The sequence below is a fragment of the Eptatretus burgeri genome, chromosome 6, assembly GCF_056783735.1.
Source record: "Eptatretus burgeri isolate ZD-2024b chromosome 6, Ebu_testis_v1, whole genome shotgun sequence".
NCBI classification, from domain to species: Eukaryota; Metazoa; Chordata; class Myxini; order Myxiniformes; family Myxinidae; genus Eptatretus; species Eptatretus burgeri.
In genome coordinates this window covers 46,420,880-46,446,077 of record NC_140966.1, presented here as the reverse complement: position 1 = coordinate 46,446,077, position 25,198 = coordinate 46,420,880, and the positions used below count along the sequence as shown (strand labels likewise).

The window sequence follows — 25,198 nt, the reverse complement described above, 5'->3', positions numbered from 1 at the left end:
AGACGGTTAGCTCAGGGAGCGTTCAACAACTTGCCGTGTTACTTGCTGCAAAAGATGAGCGCTGCAATGCTAACTTATAGAGGATGCATCTGACACTCTTTAATGATGTAGTGGAGCATGTCAATCCATGGAGAGCGAGGAGAAACACAAGATTCAGGGGCACCATCTCTGTTGCAGAGTGAATCACAATAACTTTGCGTTTTTTTGGCATTCCGCTTTGAATATGATTTGCTGCTATTGTCATACAGGCAGGCACGATCCCACTGAAAATCTACGAGCTGGGCCTCTTTCAATGCTGACCAAAAGTCTGCCATATTGGTGCTATGGCCGGAAGTTAATGAAAGCTGCAAGTTTTCAATCTCCACTGATAAGTGTGTGTCTCCTCCATAACTCCAAAACCATGAAACCAAGCAGCCTGAAACTTTGCATGCATACTAAGAAAACTCCAAGGAAGTGCAAGAGTGAAAATTGGGTGTTTGGGTTAATTAAAACACCCCTTTTGAAGATAATTAACGGACTTGTTTAATTATATCCTTTATCAGGCGATCCTTGGCCACCTTCCTCTCTGGGTCTTAAGGTGAATCCTGGGTGATCTCGCTGGGGTCTGAAGCCACCAAGTTTTTTGGGGGGGTTTTTTTGGCCCGCTCAACCATGCCTTAACTTGGAACAGGCCGCAATAATTTCTTAACGATAGTTTTTTTTCTTTTTCTCTTTCCTCCCTCATATTATTGAATGCCTGTTCATCATAGCTTCGAATCTCAGCGTTTGTGCCTTTATTTCATTTCTGCACATGCGATTATCACGAGAATCTTTTAAACTCTGCTGAATTACAAAATTTAAGCACCAGAAATAAATTCAGCAGCTGTTCCAAAGGTAAAAAAAAAGTGTTCATTTGTCCAATTCGGACATTTCTTGGGCGTTTCCAGATGCATAGTTTTATCAATGGCAATTGGTAATCATTTGCCAGGCTAGGCGTTCCGTTGGAGTGCTTGCTTGAGTGGTTAAGCCACTTACTGAGTGCCCTACAGCCGAAAGCAGCACAGTTTGTGTCCCAATTGTGATGTGCAGTCAACAGTTACTACTAGGTAGTGGTACGTATACACTATACAGTGCACACGGATGTGGTACATATGGGTAGATTTGGATTTGCAGGGACTCTCTGCGGGTGTATGGACATGCCATGCCTGTAATGAGCGCTGTGGTGGGAAAGTCTCATCCCATATCTTGTGGAGGTTTATTAGGTTTGCCTTTGTCTTTGTGACTGTTTCTAAAGCATTTAGTTATTGGGTATGCTTTACAAAGGTTATATGTTTCTCTTTTGTGAGTTTCATCGCAAAATATGTATTATAACATCCGATTTCTGAGCCGTTTGTCTTATTGACGTGTTTCCTCAATTAGCAAGCCAACGTTTTTTTTCCACCTGTCACACGCAGCTGTTTATAAAGGATAATGTTTGAGCACATCTCCCAGAAACGTCTACATACATCCAACAATATATTTGGTGAAAGCTACTCAAGATTTTTGTGTTGTATGCAGTACTAGCGGGGTATGCTTACACAATGTGTAAGCACAATGTGTAAGCATACCCCGCTAGTACTAGTAAGCACTAACGAACCGTGCTTCCCCATTGTCTCGGGTCACTCACTTGCATTTGATTTATTTTCATTTATTTATATTTTCATTTACGGATGCTTTACGACAGTTCTGTGATTTTTTTTTTTTCCCTGGTGTACCGGCTTCGATGTCCATTGGCACACAAAATTTCAGTTTTCTACGTCATCCAGAAGATACTGATCTTTAATATCAGTCAGTGTTTAGAAAGATATATATACAGTACATAATACATACATACATACATACATATATATTACATTTACTGCAGTTGGTAATCGCGCTGAATCCAACCTGCTGATTCCCGAAAAATTGCTGGTGTGTGTGTTGTTGTTCATAAAGCACAACATATTCTGTCTGCTAACTCCTGTACCCCCACCCCACTCTCTCTTTGCCCCATCCTCACTCCACCTCCTCCTAATACAGTGCAGCATCCTCCCACACCTGTCTCTGTCTCTGTCTCTGTCTCTGTCTCTGTCTCTCTCTCTCTCTCTCTCTCTCTCTCTCTCTCTCTCTCTCTCTCTCTGTCTGTCTGTCTGTCTGTCTGTCTGTCTGTCTGTCTTGGTACGTATCCGGACGGTGGTTATGTCGGGACAGTGGTTTGCTCCACACGTGTCTGGACAGTAGTTATGTCCGGGCGGTGTTTTTCTCAGGACGTGTCCAGATTGGAGTACATCTCCGGACTTGTCCGAGCGGTGTCTGGACAGTTTGTCTTCAGATGCGTCCGGGCTGCGTTTGTCTCTGTATGGCTTGGCTCTGGACGCGTCCAGGCGGTGTTTGTCTCTGGGTGGTATTTATCATGTGACGGTACAAAATGGATTTCAAACATTATTTTGTTTCCATCTTCAAGGTTATTCCATGCAGAAGCATTTTAATGAGATGGTATGAATCGTAATTAATGCTCCACCGCACGTCTGCCTTCCCTTCCTCGCTCCTCCTCCCTCCTCTCTTCCCTCCTCTACCTCCTGTCTCACACACTCCTTTCTCTCCCCCCCACCCCCACTCCCCTCTCTCTCCACCCCCACTCCCCTCTCTCTCCACCCCCACTCCCCTCTCTCTCCACCCCCACTCCCCTCTCTCTCCACCCCCACTCCCCTCTCTCTCCACCCCCACTCCCCTCTCTCTCCACCCCCACTCCCTCTCTCTCTCTCTCTCTCTCTCTCTCTCTCTCTCTCTCTCTCTCTCTCTCTCTCTCTCTCTCTCTCTCTCTCTCTCTCTCTCTCTCTCTCTCTCTCTCTCTCTCTCTCTCTCTCTCTCTCTCTCTCTCTCTCTCTCTCTCTCTCTCTCTCTCACTTCCCCTCCCCACCACTCAGTATTCCTGTCGGCGAAGCGACGGGTGGTCAATTAATTAATCAATTAGTCAATAAATTGTACCGTGTCAGCGATCGGCTCAGACCGTCGCACACGACATGATTATGCACGACTGTTGCCGACAAGTCATTGTAAAAGTTTAATATGTTCAACTTTTATGATAATCGCCAAAGCGCATGAAAACCTTGTTGAAGACGGCCGTCAACCTCCTCAGTTTAGTCTGTGAATGTCTTTGACACGATTATCAAAGACTTTCACAGACTAGACTGTTGCAGATGGTCTTTTTGCGTTGTCGGCTAATGTGTTGCAGGCTTAAGACTACTTAGATTGGTGTTAAATTTTGTGAAGTAACGAAATAATTTCACACTGATTATTATTGAGTGTTTGTTTATGGTAATGCTATTTGAATATCCCACTGATTACTCACTCACACACAATACATGTAGAGTTGCATCCATGAGTACATTGCCAAGAAGTAAATTATCATGGCTGAATGCATTTGAACATTTTCAGTTATCTTTGGATTTTAAACTAATTAACCTACTTGCAGGGAATGCTTGTAATGACAAATTAACTTTTGCGTGGGACATCATTATTGTGACCATGTACGTATGTATATCTGAAACCATTGACTCATTGGAGTACAGCATAAGTCACAGGCATTTGAAAAATGCAATTCTTCTTGTTTTTTGTTTGTTTTGTTTTTTAACCACTTTACCTATTCATGAGTGCTGTTTTGTAATCATTGATCGCCAAACGCGTGAATATAAATCCATTCCTGCATCTCTAACATTTCACTTCACAAACTTTTTCAGTATTTGAGGAATACAAGCATGTGTGCAAGTATGACATTGAGGAAAGCATCAAGCGTGAAATGTCTGGAGACCTGAAGAATGGAATGCTGGCCGTCGGTGCGTCAGTATCTATATTTTACCCCTTCCCTTAAGAAATGGCTCGACAGCTGTGCAGCGTTATGTTGCATAGTCTCAGAACGCCTTTTATGCTTGGAGAAATGAATGAAAATTGGGTGCTTCAATGAAATATAATGTTTTTGAATGCTCGTGATGGTGTATGTTGATAAGTTGTATATCATTTTGTAGCATGTGCTTTGGCAGACATTTTGCAAAAAAAGTTTTTTTTGTTGTTGTGTTTAAAAAAAAAAAAAAATCTAACATGGATATTTGTTTCAGGGTTCTGAGTGAAGGATTGATAGAAAAGGTTTTCATGCCATTTTGCTTCACGAGTTCAATCTAGGCCACAGAGTGAACGAGGCAACTCGTAACATTTAGCAAGCACGGGGTGAAGACACTGCAAATGATCGCACAGTACAATGATGGTTTGCAAAGTTTCGATCAGCCTCGAAGATGAGGAATGTAGCAGACGTACTTCCAATTGTGATGACGACCGTCTGAAAGCCTCAATTGAAGCTGGTCAAAGAAAAACGGTGATAAATTGCTGGAGAGCTTGATGTAAGCACTGCAACTGTTTCTCGGCATCTTGACGCAATCGGCAAGGTAAAAAAGCTCGACAAGTGGGTGCCTCACGAGTTTAATGAACAACAACAAAATCGTCGATTGGCGATTTGCTCTTTGCTTATCATCGGAAACAAAAATTACACGTGTCTTGAAAGAATCATTAAGTGTGATGAAAAATGAATCCTCAACAACAATCACAAACTATCAGCACAGTGGCTCGACAGAGACAGAGCACCTAAACGCATTCCAAAACCCAGCCTCCACCGGGACTACAACTAGTATCATCCACTATAATTTCTTGCAACCTGGTGAAACCATCACAGCTGAAAGGTACTGTCGTGAATTAAACGTTGTTCATCAGAAACTCTCTCAATGACAGCCAGCATGGGTGAAGCGAAGAGGCCCAATCCTGCTCCACGACAATGCTCGTCCTCATGGTGCACAAGTGACTTCAGAAACTGAACACATTGGGGTACGAAGTTCTTCCTCACCCAGCCCATTCACCAGACCTTCTTCCCCACAGACTGCCACCTTTTAAAATACCTCGACAGCTTCCTCCGTGTGAAATCCTTCTCCAACCAAGCAGCAATTTAAACTGCCTTTCAGCAGTTTATCGACTCCAGAAAACTAGATTTTTGGGGGTTTTTTTTCCTTGAATGGTATAAATGCACTTTTATCTCATTGGCAGAAGTGTATTGATTTTCATGGCACTTGCGTTTGATGAATAAATTTTATGTTCAGCAACGGGATGAAGTCTCATTGTTGCGGTAAAAACCAACAAAACTTTTGTGACATCCTGATACAATATATTGATATGTCGTTCAGCATGGATACTGTGCCTTGTTTCTTGCAGTGAAATGCATCCGCAAACCAACAGCATTCTTTGCTGAGAGTCTCTACACATCCATGAAGGTATGTGTTCCTTGTTTTCATCACATTGGGTTTTGTGCTGCAAAATATTTCAAATCTTAAAGCCTTGAGCACAAAATCGTAATAATGATATTGTTGCGGGTACGGCGCCAGGTCATGAGTGGCCTCTCTCGGACCCATTTCCAGATCTTTGACCCTGAAGCCGACGAGCCACGGATAACTCTGCCACCTGGGTTGCTAAGCAACCACGGATGCCATCTAAGGCGACTAAATCTGGCGGGGTTCTCATTCCAATTCTCACGTTACCTCACCGGTGATTTCATTATCCTAGATGGAGAACCATGCCTTCGACGCCCCACCTTTGTTTATTAATTACATATGGCCAAGCAGAATCGTAAGTGGGATGTCTGCTAGATTAGCACAGCGAATCAGTCAGGTCAATCTCCTGTCGACTTATGACACACTGTGTGTGTCTAACCAATGGAGGAAAATGGACACCAAGCAGGTTTGGGAAACAACTCTTGTATTAACAGGCATGTATTTACAGGAGATTACAGGGTGACATAAGAAACACTTACCTCGAGCAATAAAAAGAACCCCATATACAATCAGCCTTAAATGAAATAGAGACAGGCACCACATTCACCTGGGGAAATTAGATAGAAAAGGGGGAAGAAAGAAAGAAGAAGTTGGGGCGTTGATGACCCCTTCCTCACCCGTACATGAGCAGGCTTGGCTCCTGTGGGTCCCATTGAAGTGTCGATGCAGGTGAGCAACAGGTACGCTATCATGCAATATCATGTAGTGCTTGCTCTGAAAAGACTGTTGGAACTCGTGTTGATCGTCGATGCTCCACAACAGATGAGCTACTGAGGTGTAGGTGTTGGGAAATGCAAGGGTATATGGTGCAGTGCGAGGGAGTTAGTTCTACCATGGCTCGGTCTGCGTCCGTTCTGCTTCCACATTGGGAAGCGTCTTGCTTGGTTCTGATCCATTCAGAGCACCTGTCCGCTTGGCTCTGGAAGCCCGGTCAACCTGGCCAGATCTCCTCGTCTCAGTATGCAGACTCCCTCAGGATTGGACTTTGCACTCAGCTATAAATGCCGCCTTGCTCTGCCCTGGATTATTCTCTTCTCTCCGACTGGACTGCTCCCGGTTTGCATGCAAACTCCCTTAAAACCACTCTGTCCCAGGTTTTTATTGTCCACTGCATGGTGTCTCCAATCACCTCCACTTTTGCATCCAACACCGATTGGCTGAGGCTGCGACGTAGTGGCTGGGATTGGTTACTGGATTGTGGGGTGGAGGGGGCATTTCAGGAAGCACCTTGTTTGATCCGCTTTGATTGCTGAGATGCTGGAACGGTGAAGAATTTACGACCATTACAACGCTGGAATGGCGATTATTTGGGCAAAATGCTGGTGAGGTGACGCAGCCTGAGAATGTGTTTTTGAGAATGAAGCATGTTCGAGTACGGGTGTTGGAAAATGAGTGTTTGGGGATGGGTATTTGAGAATGGTGGTTCGAGTATGTGTGTTGGAGAATGAGGGTTTGGGAATGAGGTTTGAATAGAAAGTTGGAGAATGAAGGTTTTTAAGCAGGAAGAGAACAATGGCGATGGTTCACACAATTGGAATTCATATCCCTGTCCCTGGTACGAGGGGATGGGGAACCTAACTAAACGGTCACTATGGAAATATCTATAAACACCAGGGATCTTTTATGTGTTTGATGTAACTCCCCGGGGTCTTTCCAAATTCGCAACAATATTAATTATTGCATGATTTACTTATCGTCATGTAAAATGTGTATTTTCAATGAAAATTATTAATCACACATGTGATATGAAGAAGTCCTTGACTACACTGGATCCGTGCTCAAGAACTGCCTCTGTGGGCAAAATGTGGTGCAGATCTTGATGACATCTCAGCTGTCGTGCTTAAGGTCTGTGCTCCATAGTGGCCTGTGCCTCTGGCCAAACCGCTCCAGTCGAGCTATGACATTAGCATCTGTCCAAGTTTGTGGAAAACCTTCGGAGTAATACCCAGTGCACCAAAAAATATGATAAATCAGGGACAGCTAAGTTTCACCCAGTCAGCTTCCTGTCAATCATTTGCACAGTCCTGGAAGGTATCTTCAACAGTACCACCCAGAAATATCTTAAAATAAAATGACCTGCAAGGTCATGTAACTCATCATTGCAGTTGACATAAAATTCTTTATTTTGTCCAATGGCCTCGTCTCAGATCATTAATTCAGATTCAGACCAGGTCACTCTACCTTAGACATGCTGCTTCTACTCTGCCAACAATAGATGGAGGCCTTGAATGTCAGATATGAGATCAGGGCCATTTCTCTTGACATATCCCGAACTTTCGATACAGTCTGGCATCCCGCCTTGCTCTCCACTCTTTGCCTACGGCATTCGAGACCAACTCCACACGTGGCTTACTGACTTCCTCTACTATCATACCCAACATGTAGCTCTCAACAGAATCCTTTGATCTCCTCTACCTGTGAAGGCAAAAGTGCCCCAAGACAGTGTTCTGGCCCAGTCATAATCTTCATCAATGATCTATCTGACTCTGGAAAATCCCCTTTATCTATTTGCTGATGACTCCACCCTCTGCCGTGACATCCCTCATCCTTTGAATAGGCAGCAGCCTCTTCTCTCTCGTTAGACCTTGATAGAATCACAAGCTGGTCATGCACTTGGAATATGGAATATGTCTTTCAATCCTGATAAATCTCACACTCACTTTCTCACTCTCACTTTCTCACTCACTTTCTCACTCTCACTCTCACTCTCACTCTCTCACTCTCTCTGAAAGGACTGTCTGGTAAACCCTTCTATTTCTTTTCTTTACAATCATCTTGAAAAAAATTCAGTCACTCACCCTCTTGGGTCTCATCATTAGCCATGATTTTTTTTGGGCAAATCACAATTGAAAGTTCGCCTCTCAAGCCAGTCGCCAACTTGGCATCCTCCATCGTACAAAGTCATTCCTTGGCATACCTGAACTCCTATCCACCTACAAGGCCTTCATCTGCAGCTTGATGGAGTCCTGCTCCCCTGCCTCTCACTTTTCTCATCTTGACGCCGTGGAAACCAAGGCCTACAAGATCATTGGAATCTCCCGTGCTGAAGCTGAGTCAATGTTCTTATCATTTTGCCAACTCAGACAGGTCGGTGGTCTCGCTGTCTTCTACTGCCTCCTTTCTGGTCTTGAAACCTCTGCTCTTTCCACATCTTGTACCCCCCCCCTCCTAGGTTTCTGTAGGGCTCACACAGCCCACCATCAACCCTCTCTGGTGAAACTACCTAAATCCAGGATCACTACTCACCTCTATTCATTTGTTCTCCTCTTCTTTTCTTTTTTCCTACCCCTGTGGAATCGACTTCCACATTGCTTGGCAAGCTCCCCCCTGTCCTGGCCTTTGGCTCTACTGTTCATTTTGTCCTGTTGTGTCTCGATCTGTTCAGTGTACGAGCTCTTCCATGAGTCTCGACTCTGTATAAGAAGCCACATTGTAATTGAGCACAAGTGTGATACAGCCAAATGTTTGGGCATATTGTAATAATGTGACAAGACAGGTCCATCTGCATCCATCACACTTGGGATATCTGCAATACCATGAATACAATTAACTGATAATGAAGATTTGGCAATGGATGTTCACTCAATACAGAGAATATCGACTTCATTGATGGTCCATTTACCTCTCACCGTCAAAAGTATAACGTTAAATAATTTTTTAAGTGTATATATATATATATATATATATATATATATATATATATATATATATATATATATATATATATATATATATATATATATATATATATATATATAGCCTGGTGTTGGCGCAGTGGTTAGGGCAGCGGCTTGGGATCCAAAAGGTCCTGAGTTCAAGCCCCGTTGGGCCACTGAATTAATACACCAGGGGGTTGACAGCCTGTCATCCTTCCGAGGTTGGCGAAATGAGTACCAGTATACTGGGCCGGTGTATACCCCGGTTAAAATAAGTGTACCATATCCCTGTGTCGTAAGAGGCGACCAGGGTTGTGTCAAGAAGGGCATCCGGCGTAAAACATGTGCCAAATCACTATGCGGATCATATGGATGATCCGCTGTGGCGACCCCTAACGGGAGCAGCCGAAAGAAGAAGATATATATATATATATATATATATATATATATATATATATATATATATATATATATATATATATATATATATATATATATATATATATATATATATATATATATATATATATATATCGCACATTTAATGAGGAATAATTTTTTTTACACAGTTCGCACAAGGATTTCCAGTTCATCAAAAAAGTGCCTTGAATTGTACTCAACTCCAATCAGAGCAAGGGATTGAGTCATCAGAACGTTGATCAGAGTACGCTAAACCACCAATAAGACATTGACGGTTTGTGCATTATCCCTTCATTGGAGCAAAAGCTTCCCATGGCCATTAGTATACCCCAATCTACATTCTGTTGATTTTGATCTATTGTTCTACCTGTTCGTCGATGAAGACCACCACGAGTTTTCCATTGTACCTCAAGTACACATCCTCAACTTCGTTTATTCCCACATTTGTGTAGATACCTTTTGATTTTTGAATGTTTTTGTTTTTGCATCTTCAAAATCTGCTAATGGGGTTGTTTACAGGGCTTGGGGACAGACGATCAGACACTTATCCGGGTGATGGTGTCTCGTTGTGATGTTGACCTGGCTGATATCAAGGAGGAATTCCGCTCACGCTATGGGAAGTCACTGTACTCCTTTATCAAGGTACCTACATGTTTCTCTACCTCCCCATTATTATACCCATGCTTTTTGAAAATAAAACGGGGGGGAGGTATTTTAATCGGCTCTGTCCGTCTGTCTGTCTATCCTTTCTGTCCGTCTGTCACGCTATCTTTTCCTAAACAGTTGAACACAAATTCACCAAACTTGGTAGTTATGGTCACCACCTGGCAAGAAGATGCGAGAGCAGTATCATTGTTGACCCCACCGCAACGTTCAAATACCGAAAAATGCAATTACGGGCACATTTTTAAACATTTTAAAATGAAACTGTGTATTTAATCAACATGGGAGGGATGCATGAAACATTTATCGATTTTCTTTTTTTTTAATTTGACGTTTGGGTTCATTCTTCAGGGTTTGGGGACTTATTGGGGTGAAAGGGGTCAAAACAGAAAAAAAAATATTCACTCTAAATTTGATATTTGTGGAACTTTTTGACTCCAAATTTGATATTGGTGGAACTTTTTGTCATCTTTAAACTTTGCTTGAGGTGGAAAGCGAGGGGATTTGCGATGGCATGCCATTGACTTCACTCGTGTAGAATTTGTCTTGTGTGCAAAATGTGACTGTTGCTACCTTTTTTGAATGTCAACTATAGACTGTTGAAAAATTGCATTTCTAAGTCATCATAAATGTGAAACATGTTATACTTGCAAATCATGTAATATTTGCAATTTTTACATCAGTTTTTGACTTTTCTTTTTTTAAAATGTAAACCAGGGTGACACATCTGGAGACTATCGCCGAATACTCCTCGAGCTCTGTGGTGGAGAGAACTGATCAGTTAACCAGCAAGTTCACACCTACCTTGTGTCGAAGATGATAAGGCTGTGTTGAAATATCTCCTGGAAAGCTTTGTTCCTGAACGGCAGAAAGATTTTAACCAATTTTTTTTTAATTGCTTTGTTTAACATAATGCATTGTTGATTTGAATTGACATTTTGCATCATTGGACCACTTTGTGTCATGAGATCAAAAGGCAAAGAGGTTTTTTAATCGGGTTTTTGGGGGGAGGGGGGGTAGATAGGGAATGAAGTAGTTAGCTTTTTTCATCAAATCCTGTTTTAAAATCCTTTCAAGGTATGTTCCTCTTTCATATTTCTTCTTTTTTGATGGTCGGTTTAGTGAAATCTCACTATGAGCAAAACTGTTGAGGGAATGGGGACTTCATGGTTTTAAAATCTTGCATCAAAGTTTTTCTACAATAAGGTGATGTGTGTGTGTGTGTGTGTACGTAGTCTGATCATTGCAGAATTGAAAACAGGAGGGCAATCTCCACCAAATTTTGCCTACATGTTCAGGGTACCCAAGGTCAGGTTATCGGCACAAAATAATTCCCCCCCTGTCCATGGAGGGAACGGGTGTTACTTTTACTAAAAGCAGGTATTGCAAATGTAGTCGTACTAAAATCCACAATTTGATGTCTGTCTGCCTGACGGCGATTCATTCGGTCGTTACTTATCCAATCTTAACCAAACCTGCCAGGGGGGTTAAGGCTCGTACGATGAAGGTTGTAGCGACTTCATTTGCCCCCTCCTCCAGGGGATTTTATGCCTTGAGCATTAGGCTGTATTAAGGTGTATAGATTATAGTGTATCGTGGCATTTGCTTTTTTTTTTTTTAACCTTTAGAGTGTTAGACCCCTGACTGCTGAGACCCCTTTGACCTTTGAATACCCTTTTTTGTACACATAGTCGAGGCTTGTGGAAGAGCTAGTGCAATGAATGGATCAGGACATAAGACGCAAACAGGACACAAAACACGCGTGCATGGGTAAGGAATCTCCGAAGAGGAAAACCTGGAAAATTAGGAGGGATTTCAGTGGGGCTAGCCCTTCAAGACCCTTTAGATGCTTCGACATTTCCATCCTGTAAACCCCCTAGACGCCTATATACCTTAAGACCCTTTATATCCCTCAGACTCTTCAGAATATTAAGGCTCCTTTAGACCCTGCTTGACCCTTTTGAACATTTAAACCCCCATAATATCCCAAAGACCTTTTAGACCCTGTTACACCACAGGACACCCCCTCCCCCTCTATCTGAGTCTTAAGTATCAGAGAGTACACGACTGTGAAAATAATAATCCCTGAAAATGTATAATTAAGGTGAAAAGGACTCTGAATACAAATTAAATTCAAGTATGTGGACACGGGCAGTGTTATGGAACAAAAGATCACGTAAGGCATAAGCAATAAAACAGAATAAGAATTCTAGCCCTTGGCGAACATTGTAATAAAATAAATCACTTGTTAAAGCAACATGGCTTGCACAAAGGTTTTGTAAAAAACAAAACTTCCACGTGTATATGCATGTACACACCATTCTACACGTGTCTTCAAAATAAAGACTAATCACTGCATCGTCGTCCCAAGAAGGAAGCCAGATATAACACACACACACACACACACACACACACACACACACACACACACACACACACACACACACACACACACACACACACACACACACACACACACACACACGTAAACACACAAACACAGATATATTATGTACTGGTAAGTACTTACAAATGTTATTTTATTTGAAGTTATAACCTTAACGAATAAGCTATTGACTGATTTCCCAACTGCCTGGATCATCAGCTGGGTTCCGTTTTTCATCGAGGTTTCGATCCTTTCAGTTCAGAACGTATGTGCTTTTCGTGCTTTATTTTATTTTATTTTGTCCACGAGTCCTTTTTGCCTTAATTATACATTTTTAGAGAATATTTTCACTGTAGCTTAGCCTATGATGCTTTAGACTTGACTGCAAAAAATCCAGAGGAATTCCCATGCTTTATTGGCTTTTTTGTCTTGGGAAAACACCATGTTAAGGTGTATAGATATCAGCTTAAACATCGTCCATCGTAATCGTGGCATTTTTCCATGGCCGCTTTCAATAATATAAGTAACAACAGTAATTATAATAGCATAATAACAGTTACAAAATAATCACAATAATATTTACAATTATAATTGGCTATAATAATGAGAGCAACAATGAGAATTCCTTTGCGATACATGTCCCGTACTGATGTGATCTTTTCTAAAAAAAAAAATATATATATATATATATATATATATATATATATATATATATATATATATATATATATATATATATATATATATATATATATATATATATATATACAGGTGGGACGGATGGAGAGCAAACCTATAGTCCCCTTGGGTGAAACCGGTAAGGGACTAATAATATGACAGCTCCCAGTGGGAACGGGTATTACTAGTAATCCAAATAAAACATACAGACATGTACAACAGAGTACTGTACTGTAAAAGGATCACAATGTAATTAATTTTATTTTTAGAAATTGTACTTTTGGTGGACAATCCCCTTTTTTCTACTCTATATAATCAACTGTGAAATGCAGGAAAGTAATTGCAATTATCACTTTTTTTTTCTTTTTTCATCTGCGAGTGTAGGGGGAAGGAGTTCCGGTGTATAAAATTTCCGATAGAGCAACCGGGACATGGAACATATTCGATAATTAAAAAAAACAAAACTTCTTCGGTTAAAAGGTTGAACCTGTGATTATGTAGTTATTTGCTGTTACCAGGGTGAAGAGCACAAACCTCAAATATCCAGACTATTTTATCATGTTTATTTTATTATTCCCAATATACTCATAAAAGAAGTGATGCGCTCGACTTTCTGTGCGTCACTATGATAAGAGGCAGTGTGTTCGAGGTGAGATGCATATTTTGCTTTGATGAATGTAATCAGGCACTTAACACAGCTTTGTAGAAATGTTTTGAATGTCCCACGCATGGCTAAAGCCAGCTCATCTTGAGTGCATCGTTCTTAACTGTTATTTATTACACTAACCATGCTCATTGTTAACGTCATTTATACGGTATTAAAAGGAAAACAAAGTAACCTTATTTCTCTGAACTTTTTCTTTGAAAATAACATAAATAGTTTTGGCTTGTTAAGCAGCTTCTCTCTTTTCCATTTTATTACCCCTGAGCATTTGTTTTGAAAATATGTTTCTGTTGTGTTTGGCATACATCCCATTTATTGGGAACATACTCTGTGCAGAGTGTTGGTGATGCCTAAACAGTCTCCTTGGCTATTGGGTACAATCCTGGACAGGTCGCCATGCTGACACAGGATACCAGCATGCTGGCACTCATTTTGCCAACCTCGGAAGGATGACAGGCTGAGTCGACCCCTCTTGTGTTATTTAATGGAAGGGCTCGACCTCAAGACCTTAAGATCTTAAGCCAGCCATCCTAACTGTTAAGCCAAAAATCAGGCTTTTATAAATGCTATAAATATGCCAAGTGGCAACAACTATTCAATATTGATGGTTAATTGGCTTGTATCCTGACTTAATTTGCTTACCTGCCTGATCTCAAAGGATGTAAAAGGTGCGGCGTGTGTGTGGGTGCGTGCATGCGTGGACAGATCAACTTTAATTTTCCAATGGATGGAATCGACAGAATGTTGATAAAAATATGCTAACTGCCATGAGAAGACAATGCAGAACTGCACTGATAAGCTTAATAAGTAATTTCCATGCTCTTTTACATTGTGCCCCCAAGTATCTTTAAGAACAGTTGGACAAACTTATCCAATGCAACTACAACATTTTAATATCCAATTTAACCACAAGTTGATATTGTTGATTTGAATTTGGATTAAGTCAGTTATTCACACCCGTTCCTGAGTGTGTGTTTGCCCACACCACCCGCTGTTTGAGGTACGTTGTTGGAACTATGTGTTTAACTAGCACGCCCAACTACCCTTCAGCACAGTTCAACGAAGTTGTCCAATTTAACCATAGATTGATTTTTTTTTCTTTTTTTTGAACCTTGAATGTACATTACCTCCAACTTAGTCAAGGGCCATACTCACCCCTCCCCCCTCTCTTCTCTTTATAAAGGAGATTTGTCTGTGTGTGACAGCTATCCTATGGGTGTACATACAAATTAATTGGTAACAATGATTCGAGAGGTTCACTTTAACTCTGCACAAACCATTACCAATGTGTTTTGCATGAGGTATTTGGATGTGGGAATTTATTGGGTGATTTATGAGGGACGCCCATTCCTGAAGGAACACAAACGGTTATTGTGACAGTGCTGTATTCCAAAATATTTTTATAATCTCCTTTCACATGAAACGTGTAGCTGCTGAGAGCATCAGTTGCTGGGGGCATGGCTGTGCCGCTGATGCAGTGCCCCCTGTAGGTTACAACAGGAGCTTTTTCAGAGCGCCGGCGATAGCTTGACGTGGAGGACACCGTGGGATCTTTAACGTTCACCAACTAATGCTGGCAGATGGGACGCCGCACACACATTGAATTGCCCTGCCTGCGAAACACCGGGATGACAGTTTGTAGGTGAGCCGTGATTAAAATCCAAGCTCTACAGCTCAGAGGCGAGTATGCATATCTCTTGGTCACCCTGCCAGCCCACATTTATAATAAAAATATACGATGAGTATTGCCGATATGTTGATTGTAATTCATGTGTGCCATTCATTTGTTGTTGATATCCTCTTTTCACCATGTAATGTTTGCACTTTTTAAATACATTTAGGCTTTGCCCAATTTGTGCCTTTGGATTACAGAAGTTTGGGATGAAATAAAACGGGAGATTTTGATTTTATGAGCATAATTTAGGGATGAAGTGCTGCCTTGACCCCCAAACCGGACAGTACAGGGAACAATTGACCTTGAAGCATTGATTGATACAATTGCAATGAGCCTATTCTACATGTTTTCATGGTACATGATGTTCAGAATTACAATAAAAATCCTCTTTTTAAAGAGTTGTGTCCAATTTATTATTATTAAATTAATGTCTTGTGGTGTGTGCACAAAACAAGTTGTCACAAACCTGGTCTTTACTGCAACCGGGAGTAGGGGCTGCTCGGCTTTCAAGGTTTTACAAGGAGTTAAGGCGCAAGAGGAGGCCATTCCGCCCATCATGCCTGCGCCACACCAATACCACATTTAATCAATCCGATGATACCCCTTCCCTTCGTGTGCACCCTTTTGGCTGCTACACTGGTACTCATTTCGCTGACCTCGGAAGGATGACAGGCTGAGTCAACGCCCTGGTGTTAATTCAGCAGCCAACGAGACTTGAACTCAGGACCCAATGATCCCATGCCACCATCCTAACCACTAAGCCAACGCCAGGTAATATAAGCCTAATGAAAAATTCTGCGAAGCCTGAAGGTGCTGAGCTCTTGAGTGTTCAGGGACATGCTCCCCCAGGAAAATTTTAAACCCTGGATTCTCACGGATGCAATTTCTGGCATGATTCCTGTGTATATATTTGGATTGCTTCTCAAGCTTCCCATTTTGTGGGAATTTGGAAAAAAAAATTCCCCCCTCAATGAAAGTTAATTAAACATGACACAGGGGTTGTAAGTGTGGTCAACAGACAGTGTAATATTCAAGGAAAGTTAATATCTTCCCTACACCCAACGTTCGACATATACAAATTTAATATGTGAAAATAAATCTTCAAAGATGAATCTAAAATACTATTTGGACTCTCATTATTACTTACGAAATCTAAAGGTTTCGTAAGTATATTGATCACTTCCATCCTCTGTTTGTTACTTACGAAATCTAAAGGTTTCGTAAGTATATTGATCACTTCCATCCTCTGTTTGTTACTTTCGAAATCTAAAGATTTTGGAAGTATATTGATGACTTCCGTCCTCTGTTTGTGTTTGTTTGTTTGTGTTTGTTTGTCGGCACGATAACTCGAGAACGGAAGAAGCTACCAATGTCAAATTACACCAGGTGATTCAGGAGGGTGATGGCTAGCGCTGATTAGATTTTGGTCAAAATCGGTCAAAGGTCAAGGTCACAGTGAGGTCAAACATTCGATTTTTGATGGTTTGGTACAGAATCATCGTAGAAACTTCTGGTTTGCGGCGCTACCTTCTCTAGAGACAGCTTTTATTAGACAAGGTGAGAAGTCAAGTTGACGATTTCGTAAGTACCAGTAAATGACTGCTTGTTTGTTTGTTACTTACGAAATCTAAAGATTTCTTAAGCCTATTGATGACTTCCGTCATCTGTTTGTGTGCTTATTTGTGTGTGTGTTTGTTTGTCGGCACGATAACTCGAGAACGGGAGAAGCTACCAATGTCAAATTACACCACGAGATTCAGGAGGGTGATGGCTAGTGCTGATTAGATTTTGGTCAAAATCGGTCAAAGGTCAAGGTCACAGTGAGGTCAAATATTCGATTTTTGATGGTTTGGTGCAGAATCATCGTAGAAACTTCTGGTTTGCGTCACTACCTTCTCTCGAGACAGCTTTTATTAGACAAGATCAGAGGTCAAGTTGACGATTTCGTAAGTACCAGTCTATGACTGCTTGTTTGTTTATTTATTTACTTTTTTTCCTTACTTTATTATGATTTGGAAAAAATATAATGAATGAACTCTTGTCTCTTGCTTGTCTCTTGCTTGCTCTTGTCTTGTCTCTTGCTCAGACTGAGTCGGATCTTTGTAACATTAATGTATCCAAATCAAATTAGATTGTGTGAGTGTGAGTGAGTAAGGGAGGATGAGCAACTGAAGGTTTCCCTGAGGAATGTGTGTGACCCGGTGTGGCTTGGCGAGGGCAGCTGCAGGAGAGTGTGCGAGGAGCAAGGCCAGATGTAAGCTTGTGTAAAATGGAGCACCCACCAATCAATCATGAGAAAGGACACCATCAAGAGCTGCCCACTGCTTCCACTCATTGAGGAAATCGGACAACCACTCCAGCATAAGGCCCTGATTATCTAAATTATAAAAGAGTCGAGAAAACAAAAATGGATACCAGACTGTCTAAGGCTCGAGATATGGCACTAACCTCTTGATTGTGCTTCATGGCATCTAACCATTACTGTCAAATGGAGTGACATTAACGTTTGCCAAACAGTAACATTAACGGTAGAATTTGCCAGGTAAGAAGCCGAAATGGTTTCAAGATTAGCGTGTTAGAGAAGAGGTCGTGCCCAAGGTCAGCTGCAGTTATGGATGACTGTCATGCAAAGTCATGTTCTGCAAAGTCATGCAGAACATGACTTTGCTTATGATGGAGAGAAGGCTCATAAGTCTGTAGTTGAGGGGATAAGTTTTGGAACCTTTCATATGGATAGGCGTGACACTTACATCTTCCAGGCGAGAAGAAATTGCCATTAAAGAATGACCCGTGATGGAGGAAAGAGAGAGAGAGTGTGATAGGATGATCATAAAGTTGTGCTGTCAGTACTGGTTGTTGAAGAGATGTCGAGCGGGTGAGAAACTTCACGTTGACGGGTGAAAAGTTCGCATGTTAAAGGAAGCATTCTGTAATGGGGGAAAGGGTAGGTACAGGAAGGGATGGATTTGTGACCTTAACATTTTGAGTAAATACAGAGTTCATGAACTTTTGCTTTTTCTCTTGCTGTGTCGAGCATGACTCGGTCCAATGGAAGGGGAATGATCCCACCAAGTTTTTGAGAATTTGGATCTCTGGTGAGTCAGATGTTTGGCCCTGGCTCGTTGTCGGACAGATATACAATTGTTCTAAGCTGTATGGAGAGACTGCAGGTTATCATCAGTAAGGCGTGCTTTGCAGGAGGAGGTTGCAAGTTTCTTCTTTTGATGGCCTCACCACAGGCATCAGTGTATCAGGGTTGGGACGATGGACAGAAAGGTTGAATGCAGGATTGGATGAACTTCTGAAGAAGAGAAATATTAGTCAATTGTAGGAATTCCCTGGAGCAGTCAATGTTAGTTGTCTATGTGATGATGGACTGGGAATAGCTGATGTTACTCCAGAACAATCAGCTTTGCCAAATTGCCATTTCTGTAGTTACCCAAGGAATGTGAAGCGAAAAGCGGGGTAAAGCAATTAGTTCATGTCTGTCCGTCCGTCTGTCTGTCATCAGTTTATGATTGAGCAACAACTTATATAAATCGAATGTTATATTTCGAACACAACTCGGAACATGAATAGGAAGACAAGTTTGTCGTTTTTACAAGACTTCGGCTCTGAATTTGTCCCAATTGCACATGCGTAGAGAGGAGTGAGATAATATTTTTACTCTGTCTGCCTGTGCGGCAATCAAACAGAATTGGAAAATCATTCCAAACAGGAAACTTGCTTCTTTTAAGGATGTCATAAAGGACACAAAGAACTAATGTAACGTGTTTGATAGGGTAGTGTAATAGACACTGGGAAAATAGCGGGTAGACCCCAGATTTTAGTAGTGGGTAAAACTCAGTAGTGATAAACTTCCAGATTTTTTAATGATCTTTAAAAGTGAAGTACAGGAGGGCCTTACCTTTCGTGGGTTTTCACCTAGTGGATTCGCTCGATCACGATGAAGTCATTGAGGAGAGTTTTGCGGATTGCAGTCAATGAGCTCGAATAATTGTGGGTTGGCAATCTATTTTCCACATTTATTCACCGAATTAACGTGGACCGTCAACACAATAAGTAATAACCATTCCTTTCACTCCGTGATGCACGGAGGGCTGCCGACTGCCGTGGTAGATTAATTTGGCTAAGGTAAAGGAGTACAATTCTGGACGGGTCGTCACTCCGACACAGGATACTCGAATGGCTTATTACCCCAGAAAGCTGGTACTCATTTTTCTGACTTCAGAAGGATGGCACGCTGAGTCAGCCCACCTGGTGTTAGTTCAACGGACGGAAAGGGGCTAAAACTCAAGACCCCAAGTCGCCTTAACCATTAAGCCAACACCAAGCTTCGTCAACACAATACAATGTTCCTATTGTGTTCACAATGTGTTTCTCTTCTTCTTTTCACAAATAAGCAAAGTGAGAGGACAAACTCTTTTCGCCGACATAACGTAGAGTCCATGGAACAGATAAATGTCGCTTCTAATTACGTTGGGATTGATGCTGGGACCGTCCCACAAGCACGTACCGGCTGTATTCACAAATTAGTGTATTTCCTGATGGACAAAGGGACGTGCTGTTTGATTCTGTCAGTCAGGCTGGGTAGTTCTGCCTCCGTTCTGAGCATCACACCGGCACTTGAACTCGTAAATAATGTTGCTAAGTTTTTTGGCAGGCAGAACATCCTTCTTAACCGCAGGAATCAGATGTCAAGAGGTGGAAATCACTTTTGGTTAATCAGCCAGATACGTGTTTGAGACACATTTTTTGATTTGTTCATCATATCTTTGCATTCAAGATATGCAAGTGGATGTATTCAAGATATTGAGTAGAGGATAAAATATTACACATCTCCGAATAGAAGAAGCGACATTTATCTATTCCATGGACCCAATGTTATGTCGGCAAAATGAGTTTATCCTCTCGCTTTGCCTGTTTGTGCAAAGAAGAAGAGGAACACGAACTCGTCTCACGATCACAGATGTTGATGAAAAGGATTCTGCAACAGCCTTCGGGGCTCTGCCTCAGACGATGCAACCTCCAATTGGAGAGCTGAACACTGAACAGGCTATTATATTCCATTATATAATTACATATAATACGTGGGATGACGACACAATGAAAACTGAAATGGGTTTGTTTGGAACCGAACGGGGTTACCATGACAACAATGGTTGTAGTGTCACAAAGACCATCGTCGGGATGCATTGTGTGTTTACATTTTAGAACATTTCGACCATTCTGCCGCATTCGCTGCTACAATGTGGTCGTACCTTGTTGTGCTCTTGAGTTTCTTCAAAGAATTTCAAGAAAATATGTTTCCGGCGCACCTGCAAGTGCGTCCTGGAGTGTGGACCATAAGGAAGTCTTACCAGGTGAGTGAGAAACGGAGAGAAAGACCATCACTGGTGGATGGGGGGTAAAGGGTTAAAGATCCCATTGATTAGTATGAAAAGGAAGTTATTGGAAGGGAGCAGATTGTGATATTAAATAAATAATGACTGTTTGATAACCGTGTGAACAAATGTTCTCTTAAATCTTGTTACAAGGAAGCCACCCACACCTGTTCTGGAATGTTTGATCCGTTTGCTGGACCTGTGGTCAGAACGTCAGGTTTCAATTTCAGTTTGAAAGGATCCCATTCAAGGATTGTGATGAAGGACATTGATTTCTGTTTTCAATGAAACAACATTAATTTATTAAACTTGTTATATCCGTGTCCACAGATCTTTGGGGAAGGTTCCCTCTTCGGCCCGATGGACGCTGGAGAGCTCGTGTCACTATGGGGGAGATTTGAACATGCTGTCGGGATCATCTCCATGGTGATATTTATCATCCACTTGGTTTGGGCGATAAACTTATGGAAGAACAAACGGCTCCGGTAAACATCTTCACAAGTCTTCATTTTATGATTGATCTTCAAATGAAGAACAGCAAACTTTGATCCCGATGGATCTCTCTCCTGATGAATATGTTATTATTGGAGTTTATATATCTGGTCGTACTCTGATCGATACATTTGCACGATATGGAGAAATGTTCTTTAATACGAAGTTGTGGTTATTCTTGTGTGTTCACAGAAAGGACAAGAAAGTGGATGCAGAAGATGAGCCTGATGGGGAGGATAAGGATGTGGAAGATGATGACGATGACGAATGTGACTGTGACGATGGAGATGATGAATGTGCTTGTGACAATGACGATGACGGATGTGACTGTGACGATGGAGATGATGAATGTCATTGTGACAATGACGATGACGGATGTCATTGTGACAGAGACGATGAATGTGATTGTTCCGATGAAGTTGAAAGATGTGATTGTGACAATGACGATGACGGATGTCATTGTGACAGAGACGATGAATGTGATTGTTCTGATGAAGTTGACAGATGTGATTGTGACAATGATGATGATGATGGATGTCATTGTGTGGATAGATACGACGAATGTGTTTGTTCTGATGACGATTCCTATTGAGGACAAGGAACACCAGGTTCGCAAGGGAGGAGGGGGAGAGGCTCTATTTTGTGTTGCACAACTTCCATGAGTTTGATATCATTTTAGTGATCGTTTCTCCAAGTAGTTTTCGATTAGATAAGGTAACTAGCACAGTCTACCCTCCCTCTGGGTGGGTAGAGTTTGCACATCACCTGCTGAAAAAAGTAGTCTGTGTTGCAAAAAGTCGTTTTTGATGTTTGTGTGATTTGTGTTTAAAGGGTTCAAAAGGGGTCGAAGCAGTTCAAAGGGTGTAAAAGTCATATGGGCTCTAAAAAACAACAGGGATCAAAATGGGTGTACGTGGTCTCAACGGGTCTAAACGATCTGCGGGTATAAATGTCTAACGGATCAAAGGATCTATGGGAGTTTAAAGGGTCATATGGGGTCTAAAGGTCTGAAGGATCAACAGGTTCTAAATGAGCAACAGCAACAACAGAAGCAGCACGGTGTTGAGGGGTCATACCACATGCAGGACCTTCAACAGGTAAGAACTTTTCAATACTTTGGGGTAGTTGGGGTGAACACACGAGGTGCAAACACAGCAAACATCACGATCGAGACGTTAAGCTGAAATACATTTTGGCACTTGTTATTTTATAGACATTGCTGTTATACTTCCTTCTTTGAAGAAGAAGTTCTTAATTGTGGACATAATTGTAATTATAATTTTGGTGGAAAGGTAACTTCTTAACATGGTCATCGCCATGCACGATAAATCACAAGAAGATGAACTCCCCTCGTTTGGATTATTCACCTTTCCGTCGTTACCTGTTCCATCAGTGCATTCCCTTCTGTGCCCCTTCCTAAACAAGTTCTCAAACTGATGAAGATATCGATGTCTTTAATCTTTCATACTTTTATTGTTTTTTTTTTTACCAAAGGCCCCTCAGAAGAGGCACACGTTTACTCTCCTCCACCCTCTCGAATGAAACCATCCTACCGGTTGGAATGTAAGTTGCCAAGATTCTTGCCTTATATTGAAAATTATTACAAACTTTGTATAAACTACATGTTCTTCACCCCTATCATGTCCCATTCTGTCTGTGTCTCAGAAGTGTCGGCAACAAATGAATGTTTTGCTGCACTCTCAGCCAGCCAAGCACCAAACAGATCATCCAATTGGTGAAAGTCTGACGTGAGTGTTAATGCATCTGTACATAAGTCAGTGTGTACATCTGGATGATCATTAAAATTACTTAAATCGATGAATGTTGGCAGTTTAATTTTGAAGCAGGTTGGATGTCACGTGGCAATTTTCCAGCTTCTTCCTCACTTCATCATCTGACATGACCAAGGTGAGTTGATTCTCACCGAAACGTCGCCTTTACCGATGAGTGGTAAGTCCAGCTTTTTTCAATTATAAACTTTTCCTGTTTTAAAATTAATTGTTTGAAAAACTTTAATGAAAATCCAGTTGGACTTTGTGATGAAGAAAATCAAGATGTGAAATCGAAGGCAAAAGAAAAGGAAAATTGAACTGAGATGCAAAAAGCAATGGAGAGGGTACGGTGTTTCCAGGATTGTGTCGGAAGGCATTATAACGATGAAGACTATGATGGCGGTGATATTGAGTGGTTTTCACTTCCTTTTGCTGATGTGTGTGCAGAGACCCACAAAACGAGTTCGACCTTGATGATCCACAAAACGAGTTCCACCTTGATGACCCACAAAACGAGTTCTACCTTGATGACCCACAAAACGAGTTCCACCTTGATGACCCACAAAACGAGTTCCACCTTGATGACCCACAAAACGAGTTCCACCTTGATGACCCACAAAACGAGTTCCACCTTGATGACCCACAAAACGAGTTCCACCTTGATGACCCACAAAACGAGTTCCACCTTGATGACCCACAAAACGAGTTCCACCTTGACCCAGCATCTGAGTTCTACCTTTATTACCAACAAATTTAAGGAAAATCAGGAAAAGAGTTCCACCTTGACGGCTCAATATAGGAGACCGACCTTCGAGAGTCGGAAAGTGGTTTCTATCTTCGAGACCTTTGGAGTTCTAAACCAACCTATCCTTGTCATTCTTGGTTGGATGGTGCTTGATGAGTGGTAAGTTCAGTTGATTAAAAATTAATGAAATTATATGTTATTTAATTCGATATTAGACATGTAATGTATTTATTTGTTCGTTTTCAGCAATATCAAGAAAGTGCTGGGAAGACCTGAGATTTATTGAGACAAATTTACAACACATCTCCTCCTTTTCACTTCTTCAAACTTGAAAGGCTGTATTGACCTTGTATTATTTATTATTGAACTGCTTAAAATATATATTTAAGCCTGGTGTTGGCGCAGTGGTTAGGACAGCGGCTTGGGATCCAAAAGGTCCTGAGTTCAAGCCCCGTTGGGCCACTGAATTAATACACCAGGGGGTTGACTCAGCCTGTCATCCTTCCGAGGTCGGCGAAGTGAGTACCAGTATACTGGGCCGGTGTATACCCCGGTTAAAATAGGTGTACCATATCCCTGTGTCGTAAGAGGCGACCAGGGTTGCGTCAGGAAGGGCATCCGGCGTAAAACATGTGCCAAATCACTATGCGGATCATACGGTTGATCCTCTGTGGCGACCCCTCACAGGAGCAGCCGAAAGAAGAAGAAGATATGTATATATGTGTATATATATATATATATATATATATATATATGTATATATGTATATATATATATGTATGTATATATATATATATATATATATATATGTATGTATATATATGTATATATATATATATATGTGTATATATATATATATATATATATATATATATATATATATATATATATATATATTAAACCATTTAAAAAATAATAATTCGTTGAGTTGTTTGAACAAAAAATTGTGGAAAAATGATAAATGATCTTGGGATTAGAGTTGGGTTTGGGATGTGAGGGTTAGGGTAAGGGTTGAGTTGGGTTTGGGGTGTGAGGGTTAGGGTAAGGGTTGAGTTGGGTTTGGGGTGTGAGGGTTAGGGTAAGGGTTTTAATGTGAAGGTTTGGTTTTGGGGCGTTAGGGTTTGTATTTTTATGTGAGGGTTAGGGTTTGGGTTTTAAAGTGAGGGTTAGGATTGGGGTGTTAGGGTTTGGTTTTTAATGTAAGGTTTGGGTTTGGGTTTTAATGTGAGAGTTAGGGTTGGGTTTGGTTTGGAGTGTTAGGGTTTGGTCTTTAATGTAAGGTTTGGATTTGGGCTTT

At 41.3% G+C, this 25,198-nt stretch overlaps 2 protein-coding genes across 3 annotated transcripts in view; both read left to right on the top strand.

Moving 5' to 3' along the window:
• The window catches only part of LOC147024692 (annexin A4-like), a 76,486-nt gene extending 60,582 nt beyond the window's left edge, over positions 1–15,904 (top strand). The window contains exons 13-16 of one of the 2 annotated variants that reach the window (XM_085884840.1): positions 3,738–3,833; positions 5,251–5,309; positions 9,962–10,084; positions 10,823–15,904. In XM_085884840.1, coding sequence (XP_085740966.1) covers positions 3,738–3,833; positions 5,251–5,309; positions 9,962–10,084; positions 10,823–10,882 — 338 coding nt within the window. In that variant the 3' untranslated portion in view covers positions 10,883–15,904. Of the gene's footprint in view, positions 1–3,737; positions 3,834–4,112; positions 5,147–5,250; positions 5,310–9,961; positions 10,085–10,822 lie in introns of those variants that run through there. The other variant, XM_085884841.1, reaches the window with a different exon arrangement.
• Positions 15,905–16,747: 843 nt separating this feature from the next.
• LOC147024691 (uncharacterized) lies at positions 16,748–21,976 on the top strand. Its single transcript, XM_085887041.1, has 2 exons — positions 16,748–21,377; positions 21,577–21,976. Exons 1-2 carry the CDS (start codon positions 21,253–21,255, stop codon positions 21,974–21,976), a joined length of 525 nt encoding a protein of 174 aa, XP_085743167.1. The 5' UTR covers positions 16,748–21,252.
• The last annotated feature ends 3,222 nt before the right edge of the window (positions 21,977–25,198 follow it).

Excerpts from the sequence above, each read along its gene's own strand:
- LOC147024691 (XM_085887041.1), top strand. The coding sequence starts at position 21,253 with ATGGACGCTGGAGAGCTCGTGTCACTATGGGGGAGATTTGAACATGCT. Across the intron at positions 21,378-21,576 it reads TGGAAGAACAAACGGCTCCG|AAAGGACAAGAAAGTGGATG; the intron begins GTAAACATCTTC and ends GTGTGTTCACAG.